The sequence below is a fragment of the Centroberyx affinis genome, unplaced genomic scaffold (genome assembly GCF_046629955.1).
Source record: "Centroberyx affinis isolate AG114_WGS23_722 - 3 ecotype Tasmania unplaced genomic scaffold, CSIRO-AGI_Caff_v1 ptg007944l_1, whole genome shotgun sequence".
Taxonomy (NCBI): Eukaryota; Metazoa; Chordata; class Actinopteri; order Beryciformes; family Berycidae; genus Centroberyx; species Centroberyx affinis.
Window position 1 is genome coordinate 6,763 of NW_027283984.1, and position 19,689 is coordinate 26,451.

General features: G+C 40.6%; 2 protein-coding genes across 2 annotated transcripts; one reads left to right on the plus strand and one right to left on the minus strand.

Moving 5' to 3' along the window:
- Window positions 1-1,763: 1,763 nt before the first annotated feature.
- On the minus strand, window positions 1,764-7,161 carry LOC139639937 (stomatin-like). The gene is made up of 7 exons (XM_071514095.1): window positions 7,005-7,161; window positions 6,739-6,848; window positions 5,804-5,876; window positions 4,926-5,008; window positions 4,098-4,301; window positions 3,616-3,750; window positions 1,764-2,157 (listed from the first exon to the last, which is right to left on the minus strand). Exons 1-7 carry the CDS (start codon window positions 7,108-7,110, stop codon window positions 1,981-1,983), a joined length of 888 nt encoding a protein of 295 aa, XP_071370196.1. The 5' UTR covers window positions 7,111-7,161; the 3' UTR covers window positions 1,764-1,980.
- A 2,527-nt stretch (window positions 7,162-9,688) lies between these two features.
- LOC139639938 (SH2 domain-containing protein 1B) lies at window positions 9,689-18,328 on the plus strand. The gene is made up of 4 exons (XM_071514096.1): window positions 9,689-9,937; window positions 11,563-11,626; window positions 13,179-13,347; window positions 15,728-18,328. The coding sequence occupies exons 1-4, from the start codon at window positions 9,795-9,797 to the stop codon at window positions 15,769-15,771; spliced, it is 420 nt and encodes a 139-aa protein (XP_071370197.1). The 5' UTR covers window positions 9,689-9,794; the 3' UTR covers window positions 15,772-18,328.
- The last annotated feature ends 1,361 nt before the right edge of the window (window positions 18,329-19,689 follow it).

Genomic DNA, 19,689 nt, shown 5'->3' on the forward strand with positions numbered 1-19,689 from the left:
ATAGATAATAAATTTGTATAGTAGAAACATGTCTTTTTTCCAATCCCGTAAATCATCTTTCGACCCCCCAAAATTATCTTGTGTCCCCCTGGGTGGCCCTGACCCCCGGGTTGAGAACCACTGGTCTAGAGCAACTGAACTTTAAGCGCCTTGCTCAAGGGCAACTGAGTGTTTCTCATTCATTTTCTCACTCAATCCAGGATTCAAACCGACAACCTTCCAGTCACAAGCCTCTGCTCTAACCTCTGGGCAAAGAAACCGCTGACTGAATCTGACCATGAAGCTCTCCTCATGTCCTCAGATCATCCAGTAGTTCAACTTCTGTTTCTGATTTGCCAGAAGTTTCTCCTAAAAATATCACAACACTGTATCGCTGCTTTGAAGCTGTACTGAGAATGAAAAAGTTGATTTATGTGCACATTTTCAAAGTCCATTAAAGGAAAGATCCACCCTAAAAAGAGCTATTGGCGATGCACTTTGCATTTCTAGGTCTATTTTGTTGTTTGGTGTATTTTTTCTTATTCCTGTGGATAGCTGGCCAATCGTAGATGATGTCATGCCCCGTTGAAATATTTTCTGTGCAGCTAAAATGGAGTTTAATAGCAGAAAACCCTCGCTGCTGGGTGACAGAAGGTCAGAGGGTCGGAGGGTCAGAGGGTCGGATGTTCTGTTATTAGTGTCTTCAGCTGATTAGATAACCACAGCTAAACCGATGAACCTGGAAATATTTATGTCTCTGTCAAACTGGAGCATTAGGTAATGATGAAAGGATGATCCCCTGACACATAACCAGTAGCTGACACTGTGGGCTCCGTTATCAGTTATGACAGGAAGCACCGACTCTGCTGTTGCGCTGGGGTCGGGGGTTTCGAGAAAACACCGTTATCTCGATTACACTGTGGTCTCTGAAGTCTCTGAAAGTTGCAGCACAGACTCGGGTTCAAGTTTCTGCATGGAGTTTGTAATGTTTTCCCCCCTCTTTGCGTGGGTTTTCCTAGTTTCCTCCCACAGTCCAAAGACATGCAAGTCAGGTGGATTGGAGAAGCTAAACTGACCTGTCCAGAGTGTTTCCCAAATGCATGCTGGGATAGACTCCAGCCCCTGATGACCCTGAATAGGAATAAGCGGGCAGAGAGGATGAATGAGTGAATGAACGTCTCTACATCTCAACTCCCAGTGGTCCTGAAGGGATTGTGGCTCAGTGAGTAGAGCAAGGCACTAACACTGAAGTATGGATTAATGGTACTGTGGGATTCTGATTTAGATGGAAAAAAAATCCACCATGGGGCTCGTCTGGGTTTCTGTCTTATTTTGACTCGGACTCATCTTGGTCTCGGGCCGTTATTGGATGTTTGATTCAAAGATAGGTTTTTCTCCACCTGGTTCACCTTCATGTATTTCCCCCCCCAGCACTACAAAGTATTTAGGGGATTACACGTATTACAGTATGTAATAATTCTCAAAATCCTTTGCATTAATTACCTGGAAGTTAAAGGGTTTAGTGTTGTAACCGGTTATGACTAAAGCCTCTTATCACTGGTTATCACCTGGCTATCAGGCAGCTGGTTAAAGTTAGCGAGACAGTGATGGCTTGCACTGAAATGTTCATTAACCACAAATAAATGTGATGTAAATATATGGGTCTCTTTTATTAACAGTGTAATTAAGCATTTGATCTGCAATTATATATTTAAAAATCAGCACAAAATGTACTGTTACTGCTGTGTGTCAATTAGAACAGTGACATAAAATATAAAAACACAAACACCAGCTAAAACACCAATATTTAATACCTGTGGTATTCTTAACCGTAGAATAAAATCAGCACATCCATGCAGGGTCAGGTCAACAGAAGACACACAGGATGCCAATGACAGATTTAAAAAATTACAGGAGGCACAGGAGGGTTTGTTGCGTATTTTGTTCCTTTGATTTGGCTTTTTTTTTCTTAGTCTACCTTTCCATCCTCAGCTGGGACAGTTAGCAGATGAAGGAGTGCAGCAGCTCCTTGGGACAGGGGAAGACCAGGGTGGAGGCTTCGTTGGAGACGGAGGAGAGCGACTGCAGGTAGCGCAGCTGCAGAGCCACGGGGTTTAGTCCCGCCGCCGCCTCCTGCAGGAAGCGGGACGCCTTCACCTCCCCCTCCGCCGCAATCATCTGACACACAGAGAGAGAGACGGGTTTAGACTTCTTAAACACCGACAAGTGTAGACGAGCTTATAGAAGCACAAACATGATTTCCTAAATCGGTGAAGTGTCCCCCTGAAGAAACTGATGGTTGAATGAAAATATTTTATTGCAAAAGGCATTAAATCAGTGGACAAACCACAAAAAATCTGAGGTGAAAACTGAAAACAATCTTGATTAAGGAGGCATAACACCATGTAAGTACGGACCGGATGCTTCGAATTCAATGAAATTTGCAGTGTATTCTGTGTAATGTCTATTGTTTATACCTTGAGAACACCAACTTGATATCTCTTTACAGTTATGAATTACAAGGTTCTAAACACAGGAAAGAAACAGACAAGAAACCCTGAAATTGGTTAATCTCAGCCCAAACAAGTGTTTCCAACATTTCAACATTTTCACAATATGATTTTATGGCACAGTAAACATTCATATTCAAACAGCTTCGGAAACTGTTTTAAGATGATATATTAGGAAGATATTCTGGACGACTACGGTCATTCTCTCAACTTTCACTTTGGCGCTGTATTTAAACAGGTTTTCAGTGTGGTGCAGGCTGACACCTATCCAACATCACAATGTTTGCTGGGACTTTCTTAACCTACAGTGTGCAGTAGGCATGGGACGATATGAAAATTTCATGTCACGATTATCCTGGCCAAAATAATTGCGATTCACGATATTATCCCGATAATCATCAAAATATGCTGAAAACTCTTAAAATGGCATTAAAACATACTGGAATCACTTTACCTTACATTTTTATTAAGAAACAAATATTTTTATTGCATCATAGGACACATATTTTTTTTGTGAACATCCTTTTTAGTGAAAAACAAACAAAGACAGATTCAGACTCTCGCCAACACCCAGCAGGTAATCACAATGAGAGAAAAAAATCCAGTAATAAAAAGAATCTACCTATCAACCTGATATCTAAGCATTCACATGGTTAAATTAGTTATGTGTTGTAAATGCACAGTAAATGAATAACTTGTTTTGAGGATATTCACGATTATCCCGATAATGGAAATTCACCAAGATAAAATGATCTTGAGTGTTTTTATCGCGATAAAATCTTATATCCTCCCATCCCTAGTGTGCAGGCTAAATGAAACAGATGGCAGGAGTGCAGACATGCTCATGTATGTGTGTGTGTGTGTGTGTGTGTGTGTGTGTGTGTGTTGTAACCCTCATTTCACCAGGCAAGTGGACAGAGAAACCCTGAGCAGCACAGCTTGTCAGGGAGTGATCAAGGCCTGATCAAGGTCATCAGCCACAACACAAATCTGTAAAGCTGCACAGGCTAAAGCTGAGCAGCAGCACCTGACAGACAGACTGCCCGGCTTCTGAGTGTGTGTGTGTGTGCGTCAGTGTGTGTGTGTGTGTGTGTGTGTGTGTGTGTGTGTGTGTGTGTGTGTGTACCTTGGCCCTGGCCTCCCTGGCAGCCTCCGCCTCAGCAGCCATGCAGCGCTGCAGGTTGAGGGGGAGCGTCAGGTCCTTCAGCTCCACCCGCTCCACCTGAACGCCCCACACCCTGGAAGAGGCATACAGGACCTCCTGGAGAACAAATCAAACGCCACCAAGCACATTAACATGAGCTACACATCGCATTTTAAACACCAATAAATCATTTTAAATTGGTATAATGACTGTAAACCAATGAGAGCATGATGGAAACGATTGGTTGCCTCTATCTCACACCAGTATTATTGTTAGTTCTAGTGTTTCTCCACATTAAGACTACATTTCCCATAAGCCCTGTTGCTTCCATCTAAAGATACGCATTGTCCGGTAAATGTACACATCCACCTTGCACTTACAAAACACACACACATACACACACACACACACACACACAGTGGTTTTTCCTGTCACAAGCCTTGCTGTGCCAGTGTTCCACTCACCTCTATTCTCAGTGCGACGCTCTTCCTCTGTGTCAGGATGTGTAGGAGTGTGTGTGTGCTCAGCGTGGCCCTCAGCGTGGTCTGGGCCAGCGTGTGTGTGGCCAGGTAGCCGTTGGCCACCCGTGTCACCCAGAGGGCCGGGTCCACCACCCGGTAGAACATGACAGCGTCTACCTTTAACGACACCCAGTCTGCGGTCAGGACCTGGGCAGAGGCAGCAGAGGGTATGGTGATGATATGTAAATAATAATAATAATGATAATAATAATAATAACCTTTATTTGTATAGCACCTTTCATACACAACATGCAGCTCAAAGTGCTTTACATCAATAGAAGGCAGATAAAAGACAGATAAAAAGATAAAATTCATATAAAAGAACAAGCAAAATGCACTGCATTAAAAGAATCAAATCAAGTAAAATAGAAAGATAAAAGAACACAACAAATACTCCCACTTTTAGATGCACATTGTGAGTGAACCATATGTTTTCCTTTAATTTTCTTTTCCCCTGTCCTTCCTGATTCTACTCTTGACCTGATATTTATGTCAGATCTCACTGCCAGGCAGATGAGAATCATAGATTCTCCTCTTGGTCAAAAAAAAATAAAAAAATAATAATAATAATAATGGAAGGGCACCAAAAAGAAAGAGAGCTAGCTGGGTTAGCTAGGCCACACATTATTTCACAAGAAAAAAGGCACTTAAAACAAAGCATGATAGCACATGTGTTTAGTAAAAATATATTTTTTCACATCCCATGAATCACAGTCCATGTGCTGTATGTATGTTCAGAGCTGATGAATCAGTGGCAGAGCCGCTGCTGACCTCTTGTGGAGGGATGCTGAAGGAGACGGTTCGCAGATCCACTCTCTGGATGACGTCCAGCCAGGGGATGACCCAGAACAGACCTGCAGGGGTGAGGAGAGGCGATCCCAGCTGGAGCGTTACACACTGTATAGTCCAGTTCTAGTCTTACATAGCGTACTCTGTAAGTCACTCGGGAATGAGGATGGTATTACAAACTTTAGAATTATTATCCATATTTCCAAAAGTTTCATCTTATATTATGAATGCAACAAAAAGCAGAAATCTATTGGGTTTATCTGTATTTGTGTCTGTATTTTGTTTTTCTGCAGAGCACTTTGTGACAAATCTGTTAAAAGCGCTTTACAATGCCTTCAGAAAGTATTCAACCCCTTTGACTTTTTTGACGTATTTAGTGGTGTTGCAGACTGAATAGAAAATTTATTAAATTGGGATTTTGGGGATTTTTTACTAATTAATTTGTAAAAAAATCTGCGATGACATTATGGGTTATTGTGTGTATATCAGTGACGAAAAGAAATCCTAATTCAACCCATTTTGAATTGAGGCTGTAACACCACAAAAAGTGGAAAAAGTCGAGGGTTGAAAACTTGCTGAAGGCATTGTACTGTATGAATACATTTGGCTTGACTCCACATATACTTAACATTTTTAACATTTTAAGCATTTAGTGAACACTCTTATTCAGAGCGACTCACAATGAGTGCAACAGGAGAATAAACTTCAATTCTTAGATCACCAAAATTACAAGTAAGCTGTAGCTGCAGTATTCCTGTCACCATACATACAATATTGTAAGAGAAAGGTGTGAGGGAAAGAGATAAAACAAAGAGACAGAACGGCCTGTTTCGACTTGACTTGACAGAAATAATTCCTACCAGGTCCTTTTGCTCGTCCTTTAATGACTCGACCCAGCCGGAAGACCACAGCTCGCTCATACTCCTGGACAACCTGCAGGTCAGTCAATACACAGAGGGTTAACTACACACACAACCAGACCATGCACACACACACAGATTCACATTTACAATAGGACACACACCAGTCTAGACCTGTCTGCCACCCTCATCCAGCCTGTACTGACTACCTGACTACTGATGTATTGAAAATTTTCAATTTGAAATCTGTTAACATAATAAATTTGAATTTTGGCTATTATTGAACACTGAAAAGTTCTACCTTCTCGATAATGTAATAAAACCTAATACTGTAATAAGAATTACTGTTGACAGAAAAATGTATTACATTAATGGTAGGCAACAGGATTATTACACTATCAAATCACTACCAACCAAATCCTGGTTAATTCAGCAACAAACTTGTACTCATGTCTAGTTTTCTGCAGTTATGTTACAACTAAATGTGTTTTATGGTATCTTGTACTCAGTTTACCTTTTTTCCCCCTCCTTTCTTTCCTTTTTTTTTTTTTTTTTTTTTTACTTTGTGCTCTATTGTATCTTGCTGTACTCGATTTACCTTCTTTTTACCTCACTGTTTTAATCTCTTATTCTTACAAATGCCCTTCTAGGGACGGGTGTTGTAAATTAGCATCCGCTATGAACACTATGATACTTGCATCGGATAGCTGTGCTCAGTTAGTCTATGTATATTGTATCTGTCCTTATCAAATAAACCATAAATAAACTGCAAATTGCTATTACATTAATGGTTTACTACATTAACAGTTTTAACATCCCTATAATATTCCTATGGGGACTACATTTATAATAATGTTTATTACTGTCAGTGCACAACTGATACAGAATATAGAGTGGTTTATCCTGTAAGTAAAAGTGTTATCAGATGACTTGACCTTCACACAGCTCCAGACGGACAGGGGGAAGGTGGTGAGGATGAGGAGCAGGGACAGCAGGGTCAACACGGTCCCGACACACCCCGACACACCGCGACCCGGTCTGCCGTCTACCGGGAACACAGGCGAGACGGTTTAACAGGTGGATGAGACGCCAAAAACACAGACTGGTTTAGAAACTTACAGTTAACGTTACTATAGTTTTCATTAACTGACCGAGCTAACGTTAGCTTGGAAACTAACTAGCAGGCATTAACGTGGCTGACCTGTGTCGGTGTGTTTACCGTTACCGCCTTCTGCGTCAAATTCATCCACAACTCCAACTTTGTTCAAGCCGGGCATTGCGTCCATCTTACAGGGGAATTCATGCATTAGTTATGTTATCTAACATTAACAACACTGGAGATTTTCCTGATTTTCTGACTAGTCACTACAAGGATTACTGGCGGGTGGGAAGTACTTCCGCGTCACGTTGCTTAGCAACAACGCTACTCGGGAGGTCAAACATGATTTTGTGGTCTTGGGGAAAAAAAGATTTAAAGGTCCAGTGCAATGAGAATTGCATTTCTGAATTGAATCATGGTATAAGTTAACAAAGGACCTGTTAATATAAAGTTACCCAAATTATTATAACTGTCAGCATGGTGGAAATTTGAGTAATGCCCTTTGAAAAACTCAACAGAATCAAACAGATTTAGAATTCCAATCTACTTCCTGGTGTACATGATGTCACCTACACCCAGGTTTTAATGAATGGTCGACAGTATGCATAGTTAATGAGTCCCATATTCTGTCAGACAGCCAGCTAATTGTCAGACTAGCCTAAAATCTCTGTGCCTCCATTGTTGCTGGATATTTGTTCCCAAAGACAGAATATTATCTGCAGTGGGAGGTTGGGCTCACTCAGCCTTTGTACCATCTAACATCAAACACTGAACAACATGATGCTCACTGTGTTAGAAATCAACATCAAACTTTTCCTGACTGAGTAGAAATCACTGCACCGGATCTTTAAAGATCAATGGTACCCAATCTTTCTTTTAAATGTATTTACTTAGAACAGACTGTCAAAACAACATTACACATGAGCAGGGATGTAGTGGAGGGTAAAGCAGAATAAACCACCTTATGTTTTTACTATTAGGCCTACTACTGTCACTACTGCCTGACTGAAGTACAGGTGATGGGAGGTACTGCATTTGTTCACTAGGTGGCAGGCGTTAGCTAACATCTCAACCCTATAGTGAAATGATGCTACTAATACTACTGCTACTATTACTACCACTCAGAGGTGGGATGTAACAAAGTAAAAATACATCATTGCTGTACTTAAGTAAGATTTTCAAGTATCTGTAGTTTACTCTCATGAAGAAGAGAGAAGCAACAAGAGAGAATTAATGTTCGTGAATTCAGCTACTAGGGTTCGGCTTCCTGATCTGAGCTGCAGACTCTCTCATGTGGGATTCAGAGGAACGCTCAACAGAAAACCAGTTTAGAACATTAGAAATGACTTTTGGAGAGAACAACTTTTACTTTTATACTTTAAGTAAATCTAACCCTTTTATACTTTGACTTGAGTAAAGGATTTGAAATGGTACTTCAACTTCTACCAGAGTATGTTTTTAAATGAGTATTTGCACAATATACTCATTTTTAAATGAGTATTTGCACTTTAGGAAGGGAATTTGTGTACGTCTACCACCTCTGCTACCACTACAACTACTACTACTGCTACTACTACTACTGCTACTACTACTACTGCTACTACTGCTACTACTACTACTGCTACTACTACTACTACTGCTACTACTACTACTACAACTACTACTACTGCTGCTACTACTACTACAACTACTACTACTGCTACTACTACAACTACTACTACTACTGCTACTACTACAACTACTACTACTACAACTACTACTACTACTGCTACTACTACTCCTACTACAACTACTTCTACTGCTACTACTACTGCTACTACAACTACTACTACTGCTATTACTACTGCTACTACTACAACTACTGCTACTACTACAACTACTACTACTGCTACTAGTACTACTACTACTACTACTACAACAACTACAACTTACATTACTGCCATTGTTCCTACTATTACTAGGCTACTACTACTTGTACCACTACAACTATTACTAGTACTGCTACTGCTTCTAGTACTACTGCTTCTACTACTACTACTACTACTACTACTACTGCCACTATTACTACTGTACTACTAGCACACACACACACACACAAATCCTAACTGGTCAACAGGTGTTCCAGTCTGTTTTTCTGTAGCTGAGGTCAGAGATGAAGCTCCATCATATCAGAGGAGACTGGTTGATACCTGATGTTTAATAAAAGGCCAATAACAAACTGAATATATCAGTCTGACTGTAGTTTAGAGTGAAGTACAACAGGAGATCCGCACACAAAAATGCTCCACATGAAGAATTTAATAAATGACGTTTCTTCTTTATTAAATTCTTCATACGGGAGCATTTTTGTGTGCGGATCTCCTGTTGTATTGCACTTGATCTTTTCTTTGATGCAGCACCTGTATCTTTTGGATGTGCGTGTGTCTTTCTTTTTTATTTTAACTCTTAGTTTAGACCCAGGAGTTTCTACTGAAGAAAAATCAAGTCCTTTCCACAGACCAGAACCTGAAGAAGTCTGCAAGAATCTCTGTATCTCTGTATCCTCTCTCTCTCTCTCTCTCTCTCTCTCTCTCTCTCTCTCTCTCCCTCCCTCCCTCTCTCTCACACACACTCTCTCTCACACTCTCTCTCTCTCTATCTCTCTCTCACATCTCGCACACACACACACACACACACACACACATTTCCTGTGACACTGGCTGGCTAGTCAGCATCTGTGGTCTCTGTGCTTTGTTCATTTTCTTATTAGACCCGAGCGACTTACTGACAGACAGACTTTTCCTCTTTCATTTCACTTTCTCTATTATCAGCCAGCGGAGGAAAGAGGAATAAAAAAAGAAAGTATGCATTCAGAACAGGTGGTCTCGTGCTGAGAGATAAGCTCTCGTCGCCATGGCGGCAGCGTTGCCGGTGTCTTACCACGGCGCCATCAGCAAGCAGGAGTGCGAGGAGCTGCTGGGGAAGAAGGACAAGGATGGAGCGTACCTGATCAGAGACAGCGAGACCATCCAGGGAGCCATGTGCCTGTGTGTCTAGTGAGTATTCAGTCTGCAGGGTGGGAGACAAGGAGCTCAAAATTCTGGATGATTACACGTGATGAATATTCATGCTTATGTTAATACAGAAAGAATATAATGAAGCTATTAGAAGGTATAAGTTATGTTAGGTAAAAGTATAAGGTTGTATGAATGAGACTGAACAACCGATGATTATTATAGTTCTAGCACTTTAAAAGAGGTGACCGCCTTCTTCTGGAACAGTGGTTCTCAACGTGGGGTCCGGGGGCCACCAGGGGTCCTTGAGGGGGTTCCAGGGGGTCCCCAGCAAGTTGATGAATTGTTAAACTTCACCAATACTTCATTTACAAGAAGTGAGCACAGTTAGAGGATGTGGAAGAATGACTGTTTTGGTTGTAGTTTCTCTCTTATCTCTCTACCTACAATACAGACAGTCATGGGATTCTGGACAAAATCATATCTGACAATAAAAATATTCTCAGATTTGGGTCTGAGAGAAAAAAATCTAATCAAATGGGGGTCTAATGTGGACTAAATTAGGGGTCCTTGATATGAAAAAGGTTGAGAATCACTATTCTAGAAGACAACAAGTTATTATTTTGTCAGTGTTTCTGTGAGATTTGGAGATTTGCACATTCCAGACTCACAGTTCTGTGGTGAAGCAGATTCAGTATTCTGGAGTTATAGGCACTTGAGGTGTAAATATGGGTCAAAGGTCACATATTCAGTGAGCACATGGGAATGTTGCTTCGTATAGGTGCGTTTCCATTTCTCCTTCAGCAGTACATTGCACTCCATATTGTCCAGCAGTGTGGTTTCTGAACTTGGCTGAATACAGGCTTTAATGTGCTGTGGGTGTTAATGCAGCGTCAGACTTCCCTTTATTATAACTGGTTGCTGATGTTTGTTTTGTTCCTTTACAGCACTTTGTGATTTTGTTAAGAAAGTTTACACTGGTGCTACTACAACTAATACTATCACTGCTGCTACTAGTACTACTACTAATAATCAGAGGTGGTCTCTATTTTAACTACTTGAGACTTGACTTGACTTGACTTGGGTTCTGGTGACTTGGGACTTGACTCTGACTTGTACTCTGATGACTTGAAAAGGTTTCTAAAGTCTTGACTTGAGATCTTGTGTTTGTGTAAATGACTTAGATTGAAAGTGATGAGATTTGTTCCAGCAGACGACTGAATTTAAATTCTGTTTTCTGAATTTGTATGGAATGATTGAATTTATTGAAGTTGAAACTGATTATAGAAATCAAACTCATGATGCTCTTACCAAGTTTTTATCCTATTAAAACCATATTGCATTGAAAAGTCCTAGATATTTAGTTTTCTTTAAGATATTAAATTGATACTGGACTCTGGATTTGTTCTGACTTGACTTGCTGTTCTACGTTTAGACTTGAGACTTGACATTAATGACTTGGACTTGACTTGGACTTACGCCTTAAGACTTGAGACTGACTTGGGACTTGAGCGAAGTTGACTTGGTCACATCTCTGCTAATAGTACTCAATTTCCACATGGGGATCATTTAAATTTAATCTAATAATAATAATAACTGTTAAAATTCTCTCCATCCCGGACTCTTTATGTTTTGTAGTAATGTGTGTGTCCTGTCTGTCTCTGCAGTAAACAGCATGTGGTGTATACCTACAGACTGCTTCAGACACGCACTGGACACTATACTATGCAGGTACACACACACACACACACACACACACAAACACACTAATGCCACTGTTCAAGTGTAGAAAACTAAGCCGAACTAAGCCCAACATTCTGGATGGCTTTAAAGGAATAGTTCACCCCAAAATGAAAATTCAGTCATTATCTGCTCACCCTGATATCAGTGCAAACTCCATTGAAGTTGGCAGGAAAACCAAACCGAACCTTTAGCTCCATCTCAGCCTTCTCCCAAACTATTGAAGTTAACAGGCCATCTGTTTATACACCTCCAAAAAAGCAAAAACAGCTTGTGCAGCATAATCCAAGTGTTTAGTAGCCAAACGATTGCACTGTGGATCAAAAAGTCCAATATTTACGTCATCATCGACTAGATTTTTCTCACTGACAGCACTCTGGTCACCCTGCAGCACCCTGATGGAAGACTCACTGACGCACTGCAGGAAGCACACAACCAGAGTGTTGTTAGTGAGGAAAATATAGGAGATAATGAGGTAAATATTGGACTTCTTGACCCACAGTGCGATCGTTTGGACTCGGATTATGCTGCACGAGCTGTTTGGAGAACTTTGATGGACATTTTATGCTTTCTTTGGAGCTGCAAAAAGATGGCCGGTTAACTCGCTGTGTGTTTGCCACTACACCTTCAGTGACATGAGTAGATGAGTAGATAATGACTGAATATTCATTTTGGGGTGAACTAAGTCTGGACCCACCTGATCGAATGTTCTGTGTTTCTCATTCTCTTAAAGCCATTCTGATCTAAAGGCTTCTGCTTAAATGCTTGAAATTTGCTTCTTAGACAAATATAAACAGTGAAGTTGATCCTATGTATGAATTTCTTTCCAAAGCCTTTTGCCTTTCCATCAAGGCAAAGGGCGGCTACTTTAAAGAATCTAAAATATAAGATAGTTTTGATTTGTTTAACACTTTTTTTGGTCGCTGCATAATTCCATTTGTGTTATTTCATAGTTTTGATGTCTTTACTGTTATTCTAAAATGTGGAAACGTATTCATACATTCATACATATTCTAGTTTTCTATGGGCAGAAATATGTGTCACTAGAAACTGAAATTGAATCATTTCTATTTGAATTTGAATTGCTCAACTTGAATAATTGCATTAAAAAACTGAATTTGAATCACATAATTTGAATTTGTATTGTTTAACTTGAATAACTGCATTGAAAAACTGAATCTGAATAGCATAATTAGAAATTGAATGCATTAGTTTGAAACTGAATTCCAGTAAACTTGAAACTGAATGTAATATTATGAAACTGAATTCATTTGCTCTGAAACTGTGTGCAGTTCTCACAATTCAATTTCAGTTTACTGAGACTCACATCCTGGTCGTCGAGGAAGAGCAATCGAGTGCAGATTCACAGAACTCCTCCAAAAATTCCAGATCCCTTCAGTTCTCTGGACATGATCCTCCGTGATACATATTTCCAACCCTTCTCGTATAGTTGTTCCCTCTCTAATATGTTGTAGTTTTTCCTTCTTACAGTGTTTTCTCTTCCTGCATGTTGTTGTTGTTTGTTTGTTGTTTGTTGCGGCAGGCAGCAGCAGGCGTGGAGGAGAAGTGCTTCAAGACTCTGGAGGATCTGATCCGTCACTATAAGAGGAAGAACCAGGGCCTGGCCATGCACCTCCGGCACTCTGTGAAGAGGAAGACGGCCCTGCTGATCCGCCCGCCGGCACCAGCTGAGGAAGAGCCGGACTATGAGAGTGAGTCACATGACAGGTGACCTCTGAAGCCACCGAGCCACAGCTGCCTCTCTTTCTCTTTTGTTTTTCTTTTTTTTTTCTTTCTTTCTCTCTTCTGCTTTTTTTCATCTTTCTTTCTTTCTTTCTTTCTCTCTCTCTCCTTGCTGGACTTTCATTCATTTTCTCTCTCATTCTCTCTTGCAATTAATGTCTTGTGCTTTCTTTCTTTCTTTCTTTCTTTCTTTCTTTCTTTCTTTCTTTCTTTCTTTCTTTCTTTCTTTCTCTCTCCTTGCTGGCCTTTCATTCATTTTCTCTGGTGCATTCTTTCTTTCTTTCTTTCTTTCTCTCTCCTTGCTGGCCTTTCATTCATTTTCTCTGGTGCATTCTTTCTTTCTTTCTTTCTTTCTCTCTCCTTGCTGGCCTTTCATTCATTTTCTCTGGTGCATTCTTTCTTTCTTTCTTTCTTTCTCTCTCCTTGCTGGCCTTTCATTCATTTTCTCTCTCATTCTCTATTGCAATTAATATCTGGTGCTTCTTTCTTTCTTTCTTTCTTTCTTTCTTTCTTTCTTCTTTCTTTCTCTCTTTCTTTCTTTCTTTCTTTCTCTCTCCTTGCTGGCCTTTCATTCATTTTCTCTGGTGCATTCTTTCTTTCTTTCTTTCTTTCTCCTTGCTGGACTTTCATTCATTTTCTCACTCATTCTCTCTTGCAATTAATATCTGGTGCTTCTTTCTTTCTTTCTTTCTTTCTTTCTTTCTTCTTTCTTTCTCTCTTTCTTTCTTTCTTTCTTTCTCTCTCCTTGCTGGCCTTTCATTCATTTTCTCTGGTGCATTCTTTCTTTCTTTCTTTCTTTCTCCTTGCTGGACTTTCATTCATTTTCTCACTCATTCTCTCTTGCAATTAATATCTGGTGCTTTCTTTCTTTCTTCCTTTCTTTCTTTCTTTCCTTCTTTCTTTCTTTCTTTCTTTCTTTCTTTCTTTCTTTCTTTCTTTCTTTCTCCCTCCTTGTTGGCCTTTCCTTCATTTTCTCTCTCATTCTCTCTTGCAATTAATATCTGGTTCTTTCTTTCTTTCTTTCTTTCTTTCTTTCTTTCTTTCTTTCTCCCTCCTTGCTGGCCTTTCATTCATTTTCTCTCTCATTCTCTCTTGCAATTAATATCTGGTGCTGTCTTTCTTCCTTTCTTTCTTTCTTTCTTTCTTTCTCTCTTTCTTTCTCTCTGTCTTTCTTTCTTTCTCTCTCCTTGCTGTTCTTTCATCCATTTTCTCTCTCGTTCTCTCTTGCAATTAATATCTGGTGCTTTCTTTCTTTCTTTCTTTCTTTCTCTTTCCTGCTTTTTTGGATCTTTCTTTCTTTTTCTCTACTTCAAGGCCGGTGGTAGCTATGGGCAGGTGTGGCCCACCCAAACCTGTGTCTTGCCCCCCCAATCAACAGTTAAAAGCCCCCCCCTCCCCCCTTCTCGTGGTGTTCGGGCACAAACACACAGAGCAGTGAAGCAGACCTGTCCGCTGCACATAGTGAGGCCTATTTACACCAAATCAGGCGTTGTGGCACAACTCCGGTTGTGCGGGAAGTGTGCAGAGGTGTGTGGAGGTGTGCAGAGGTGTGCAGAGGTGTGCAGAGGTGTGCGGAGGTGTGCAGAGGTGTGTGGAGGTGTGCAGAGGTGTGCGGAGGTGTGCAGAGGTGTGCGGAGGTGTGCGGAGGTGTGCAGAGGTGTGTGGAGGTGTGCAGAGGTGTGTGGAGGTGTGCAGAGGTGTGCGGAGGTGTGCAGAGGTGTGTGGAGGTGTGCAGAGGTGTGCGGAGGTGTGCGGAGGTGTGCAGAGGTGTGTGGAGGTGTGCAGAGGTGTGCGGAGGTGTGGGCGTGTTTATTTGTGCTTTAGAACGGAACCGCTCTGTTCTTTTGCACTGCTTGCAATTAAGAACTGGGGCTTTCTTTCTTTCTTTCTTACTTGCTTTCTTGCTTTCTTGCTTTCTTGCTTTCTTGCTTTCTTGCTTTCTTTCATTAATATGTCATGGTGAATTTCTTTCTTTCTCTTTTATGCTTTTTTTTTTACGTATCTTTCTTTCTTTCTCCCTCCTTGCTGGCCTTTCATTCATTTTCTCTCTCATTCTCTCTTGCAATTAATATCTGGTGCTGTCTTTCTTTCTTTCTTTCTTTCTCTTTCCTGCTTTTTTGATTTTTCTTTCTTTCTCTCTCCTTGCTGTTCTTTCATCCATTTCTCTCTCATTCTCTCTTGCAATTAAGAACTGGTGCTTTCTTTCTTTCTTACTTGCTTTCTTGCTTTCTCGCTTTCATTCATTAATATCTGTCATGGTGAATATCTAGTGGCCTACTTTTACTTATTATGTTATGTTTGACCTTTCTCTGTGCTAAATGAAATGACACACTCTGTGCTTTCGTCTAGATGTTGCTGAGCCTCCGGACTACGTTGACGTGTTGCCCTCCTGAGCCGCTCTGACTCTGACTGTGACGTTTGAACACGCAGAAGAAGAAGCGTGTTGAGCTGTTGGCATTAAAGACACCAAGAGAGTCCTGATGACATTTTGGAAAAATGGAAAAAGTGACACCTCGTCTTACAAGAATTAAGTTATTGGTCCTTTACCAGGTTAGTTTACCAGGTAACTGAAGTCTGGACAAAACGACAGCAGCTTCATAGACTGGAACTTTTATATTTTCAGGATACCGCATAAGGAATTTCAAGAACTGGACATAAATTTTGGAACATAACTTTTTAAATACTTCTACCCCTGCAGTTAAAAGCATTTTTTTTCAGTGGTTTGTCCTTTGCCCTCTTCTGTTCTTTTTTGTGGTGTTATCTTCTTCCTACATAAACACGTGGGTGCGATTTGTGAGGCTGCGGCAGCTCTGGGGCAGTTCACCTTAAAGAGCAGCCTGACAGGATGTCTCTGTCACTTGCCGTGACACACTCGATCCAAATGTTAGACAGGTAAACACGTCGTCCCCCATGAATGATGCAGGCGCCCACTGGGCCAATCAGTAACAAGATGCATCGTCCCTCCAAGATTCAACAAGATCAGACTTCTAATTACAGCATCCATCCAAATTTTGTCATACTTGAACGAGCTTATGTCTGAGATATCAAATTTTAATTTAGGCCAATTCCACCCCACCCCAAACACACACACACACACTGCCTTATCCTCCCCAACATCTGTGAGTCACAGCTTGTGATGTCATGTTTAGCATTAATCCTTTCCTTCCTCTATCTCTCCACCCACAAGTTTCCATTTGATTACATTCACCCCGTCCCTCAAAAACAAGACCAGTGACAGATAATGTAAACTTCTTTTAGCGGCTCATCTGTTGGGTCTGGCAGGCAGTTTGAGGTTGGGACCAGAAACCCAGCTTTTCCCTGACAAACGGCTCTTTGAATGGAAGAGTTGGCCTTCTGATGTCACTGTCTGCTGTTGTGCTTTAGCAGGTGACGCTGTGTTACCCCGGGGTGAGGCTGCTCTGCTCACTGCGTCTGTCCCAGGAACAACAGAGTCAGAGTCAGGTTTCCTCCTGCAGCGCACCGAGCGTGTTTGGAGCGATTTATTTAAACTCTGTCCGGAGTGTTTCCTCCTGCAGTTCGGTTCGTTTGACCAACGCCATTTGAACTCGGGTTACCAAAACTCTGTGCAATAAACAAGCCACTTGCAAATTCATGTGGCTTTTGTTTACAAGCCCTGTTTGGCTTGTAATTGGGCAGCGTGACCCTAAATGAACCAAATACAAAAATGCAACAAAAATCAACTTCTCCACTCTGGTTCACACGAAAAAAACCCAAACTGTGGGTGTGATCGCACCCTTTGTTTAAGTCCAGCAAGTACTGTGAGTTCACATAAGATAAGAAATGTGGTGAAAGTCGTTTGGTTTCAGACAGGGTTCCTCTGGGGTTGTATATGTTGCAGTTATATAGATATATAACAGGTCAACATGTGGCTCCTGTGGTCGGGCTGTTCTGCAGTCAGGCTGCTGAAGCCGCTCTGCGCTGAACGAACATTGTCTATGGTTTTATTTTGGTTATTTTATACACGTAGGGGAAAAAAAAAATCTCTTTCCTGTATTCATTTCTAATGGTGCACCATGCAACGTATATTTTTCCATCATATCACATCTAGAATGTAGATATAGATACATGTGACTGTAATGGAACTTATGCAACTGTGTTTATTAAAGATGCAGATTTCCATAATCTGTGACATTTTCATATGAACAATATGTCGGCCGGTGTAATTTTCCTATACGCTGATGACCTGGGTGGCTGAATCACCAGGATGTTTATCAGTGAAATAGTGGTGTGCACTGGCGTTCTCTCAGATCTCACATTTCTCTCTCACACGTTTATGATATTTTCCCGTGACAGACACAGGAAACACATGAGACTCTTACAGGGTTCATATAGTGTTGTCACTCAAAAAAGTGTCAGAGCAAACAAGGGAAAACAGGGACATAAAATTAATAAATCACTTTAATAGAAATAATTGTGTTGACATTGGAAGACGGGCCACCTCCGTTCATTTTTGACGTGGACACAATAACTTCTATTAAAGTGTTTGTTTGTTTTTACATACGAGGAAGCCCTGCCCCTGTTTTGTTGGCAAAAACCGAACTTGAGAAGCTCTTTGTAAATCAAAGTTAACTTACCGAAGGCCACCTGTAAGCTCAGAGTGTGTTCCTCCAGCAGTCAGCCTCATTATTACGTAATCGTGTGTTTGGACACACACTCACCGCCACACATCCTGTTGTTTGTCTGTTGTCACACCAGCTCAGGAGAGGTGTGAGTTGTCTCGTGTGTGTCAGTGACCAGACGCAGGTTCAGTCAGACTACAGTGGAGACAGATATAAAAAAAAGATTGCAGAACTGAAGAGGATGTCAGGCTATTAATTCCACACTTTGCTATTGGAAGGGTTATGATTTTATGTGCATCTAACATCACGTGGACATTATTTTTTCATGCATTCAGTTTGCTGTGTGGGAGATTAAAGGATTAAAGGAGTATTGCACGTTCAAATTAAATGCATTTCTCTGCAAAACTGCCTGTTGTGTTTTAATTTCTGACCGAACAGCAGAGGAACAGATGAATAAACATGAGGAAACAGCAACAGAAGTCAGTGGTGGGTTTTCTAGATGCAGGGTCTAACCGCAGTTTCCACACGGAAAGATACACACACACGCACACACACACACACACACACACACACACACACACACACAAACGTTGGCATCAGCAGGCAAATCGATTGACGTAGGCTTGACTTGATCGTCCGCAAAGTGAATAAAAAGAAGTCGCAACATTTAAAAAATTTAAGAAATGTATAAAATTTGATGTTCAATTGCATTTGTTTTGAGAAGTTTTTTTTTCCCCAGTTAAGGTGACGTCTCCTTCCCCTCTGTTTCCCCTCCCATCACTCACATGCATATGGTGCTGACCTATGAAGTATGATAATACAGTATAGTGCTGACAGACTGTGTGCAGTGAACTACAAAAGGACTTTGTTTAATTGGAAAAAAAACAAAAAACAATGACTGTACAATGAAACAGACAGCTTTGAACAATGAGAAAATTTGTAAAATGAAAATCTTGAATACGAGCTAACAATAAATAAAGCATGAATTAAGCACTGTGTAACATTAACATATGCAAAAAGATAAATTAAAACATAACTGATTCATAAATATTGGGTTTTAGATAATATACAATCAATATACGTATATATTTAGTTAGACAATAATGTCATTGTAAAATGTGATATTGTTTCTGCTTTTCTTATTCTTGAGCAATTTGTGTGTCTATGAAATACCTAAAGAGACATTTTAATGGTATTCTTTGCACATGAATGAAAAAAATCCGTTTAAGAATTAATACATTCACAATAAAGTGTGTGTAAACTTGTGTGCCTCATATTGAAAATACAGAATATTTTATTTTAAGGTTGCAATGATGTTAAAACCAGTGTTCAACAAAATATAAAAATACACAGTTCATTCCACAGGTTCTTATTTGTGCGTGCCTGCCCCCTCCTGGTTAGTCACGTCATCTTCAATTCTCGCGAGACCTCGTCCGAGACATGTAAACAGAGAGGGGGGCGCTTGCACTTTCAGTTCGCTCAATGCATCACATACAAACACATTAAACGCTTAAATTATATTTTCTTAGAGTATATGAGTACATGTTATTAGAAAGTATTTGTTTGTGTAGGATATAGATTGAGATGAGCTTTGTCAATGCGAATTAAATCGTGTGTTTCCCCCCTTCCTCATACGTGGATCGTTCCTTCCACGTTCGAAGTGTAAAGCGGGAGGAAGCCGCTGTTGTGTTTCTGTTGATGTTTCATGTTTCCCCAAGAAGAAGAGAGAGG

Coding starts and splice junctions, on each gene's coding strand:
- LOC139639938 (XM_071514096.1), top strand. CDS start 9,795: ATGGCGGCAGCGTTGCCGGTGTCTTACCACGGCGCCATCAGCAAGCAG. Junction 11,627..13,178: donor CTGGACACTATACTATGCAG/GTACACACACAC, acceptor TTGTTGCGGCAG/GCAGCAGCAGGCGTGGAGGA. Junction 13,348..15,727: donor GGAAGAGCCGGACTATGAGA/GTGAGTCACATG, acceptor GCTTTCGTCTAG/ATGTTGCTGAGCCTCCGGAC.
- LOC139639937 (XM_071514095.1), bottom strand. CDS start 7,110: ATGCATGAATTCCCCTGTAAGATGGACGCAATGCCCGGCTTGAACAAA. Junction 5,009..5,803: donor AGGACGAGCAAAAGGACCTG/GTAGGAATTATT, acceptor TCACCCCTGCAG/GTCTGTTCTGGGTCATCCCC. Junction 3,751..4,097: donor GCGTCGCACTGAGAATAGAG/GTGAGTGGAACA, acceptor TTTGTTCTCCAG/GAGGTCCTGTATGCCTCTTC.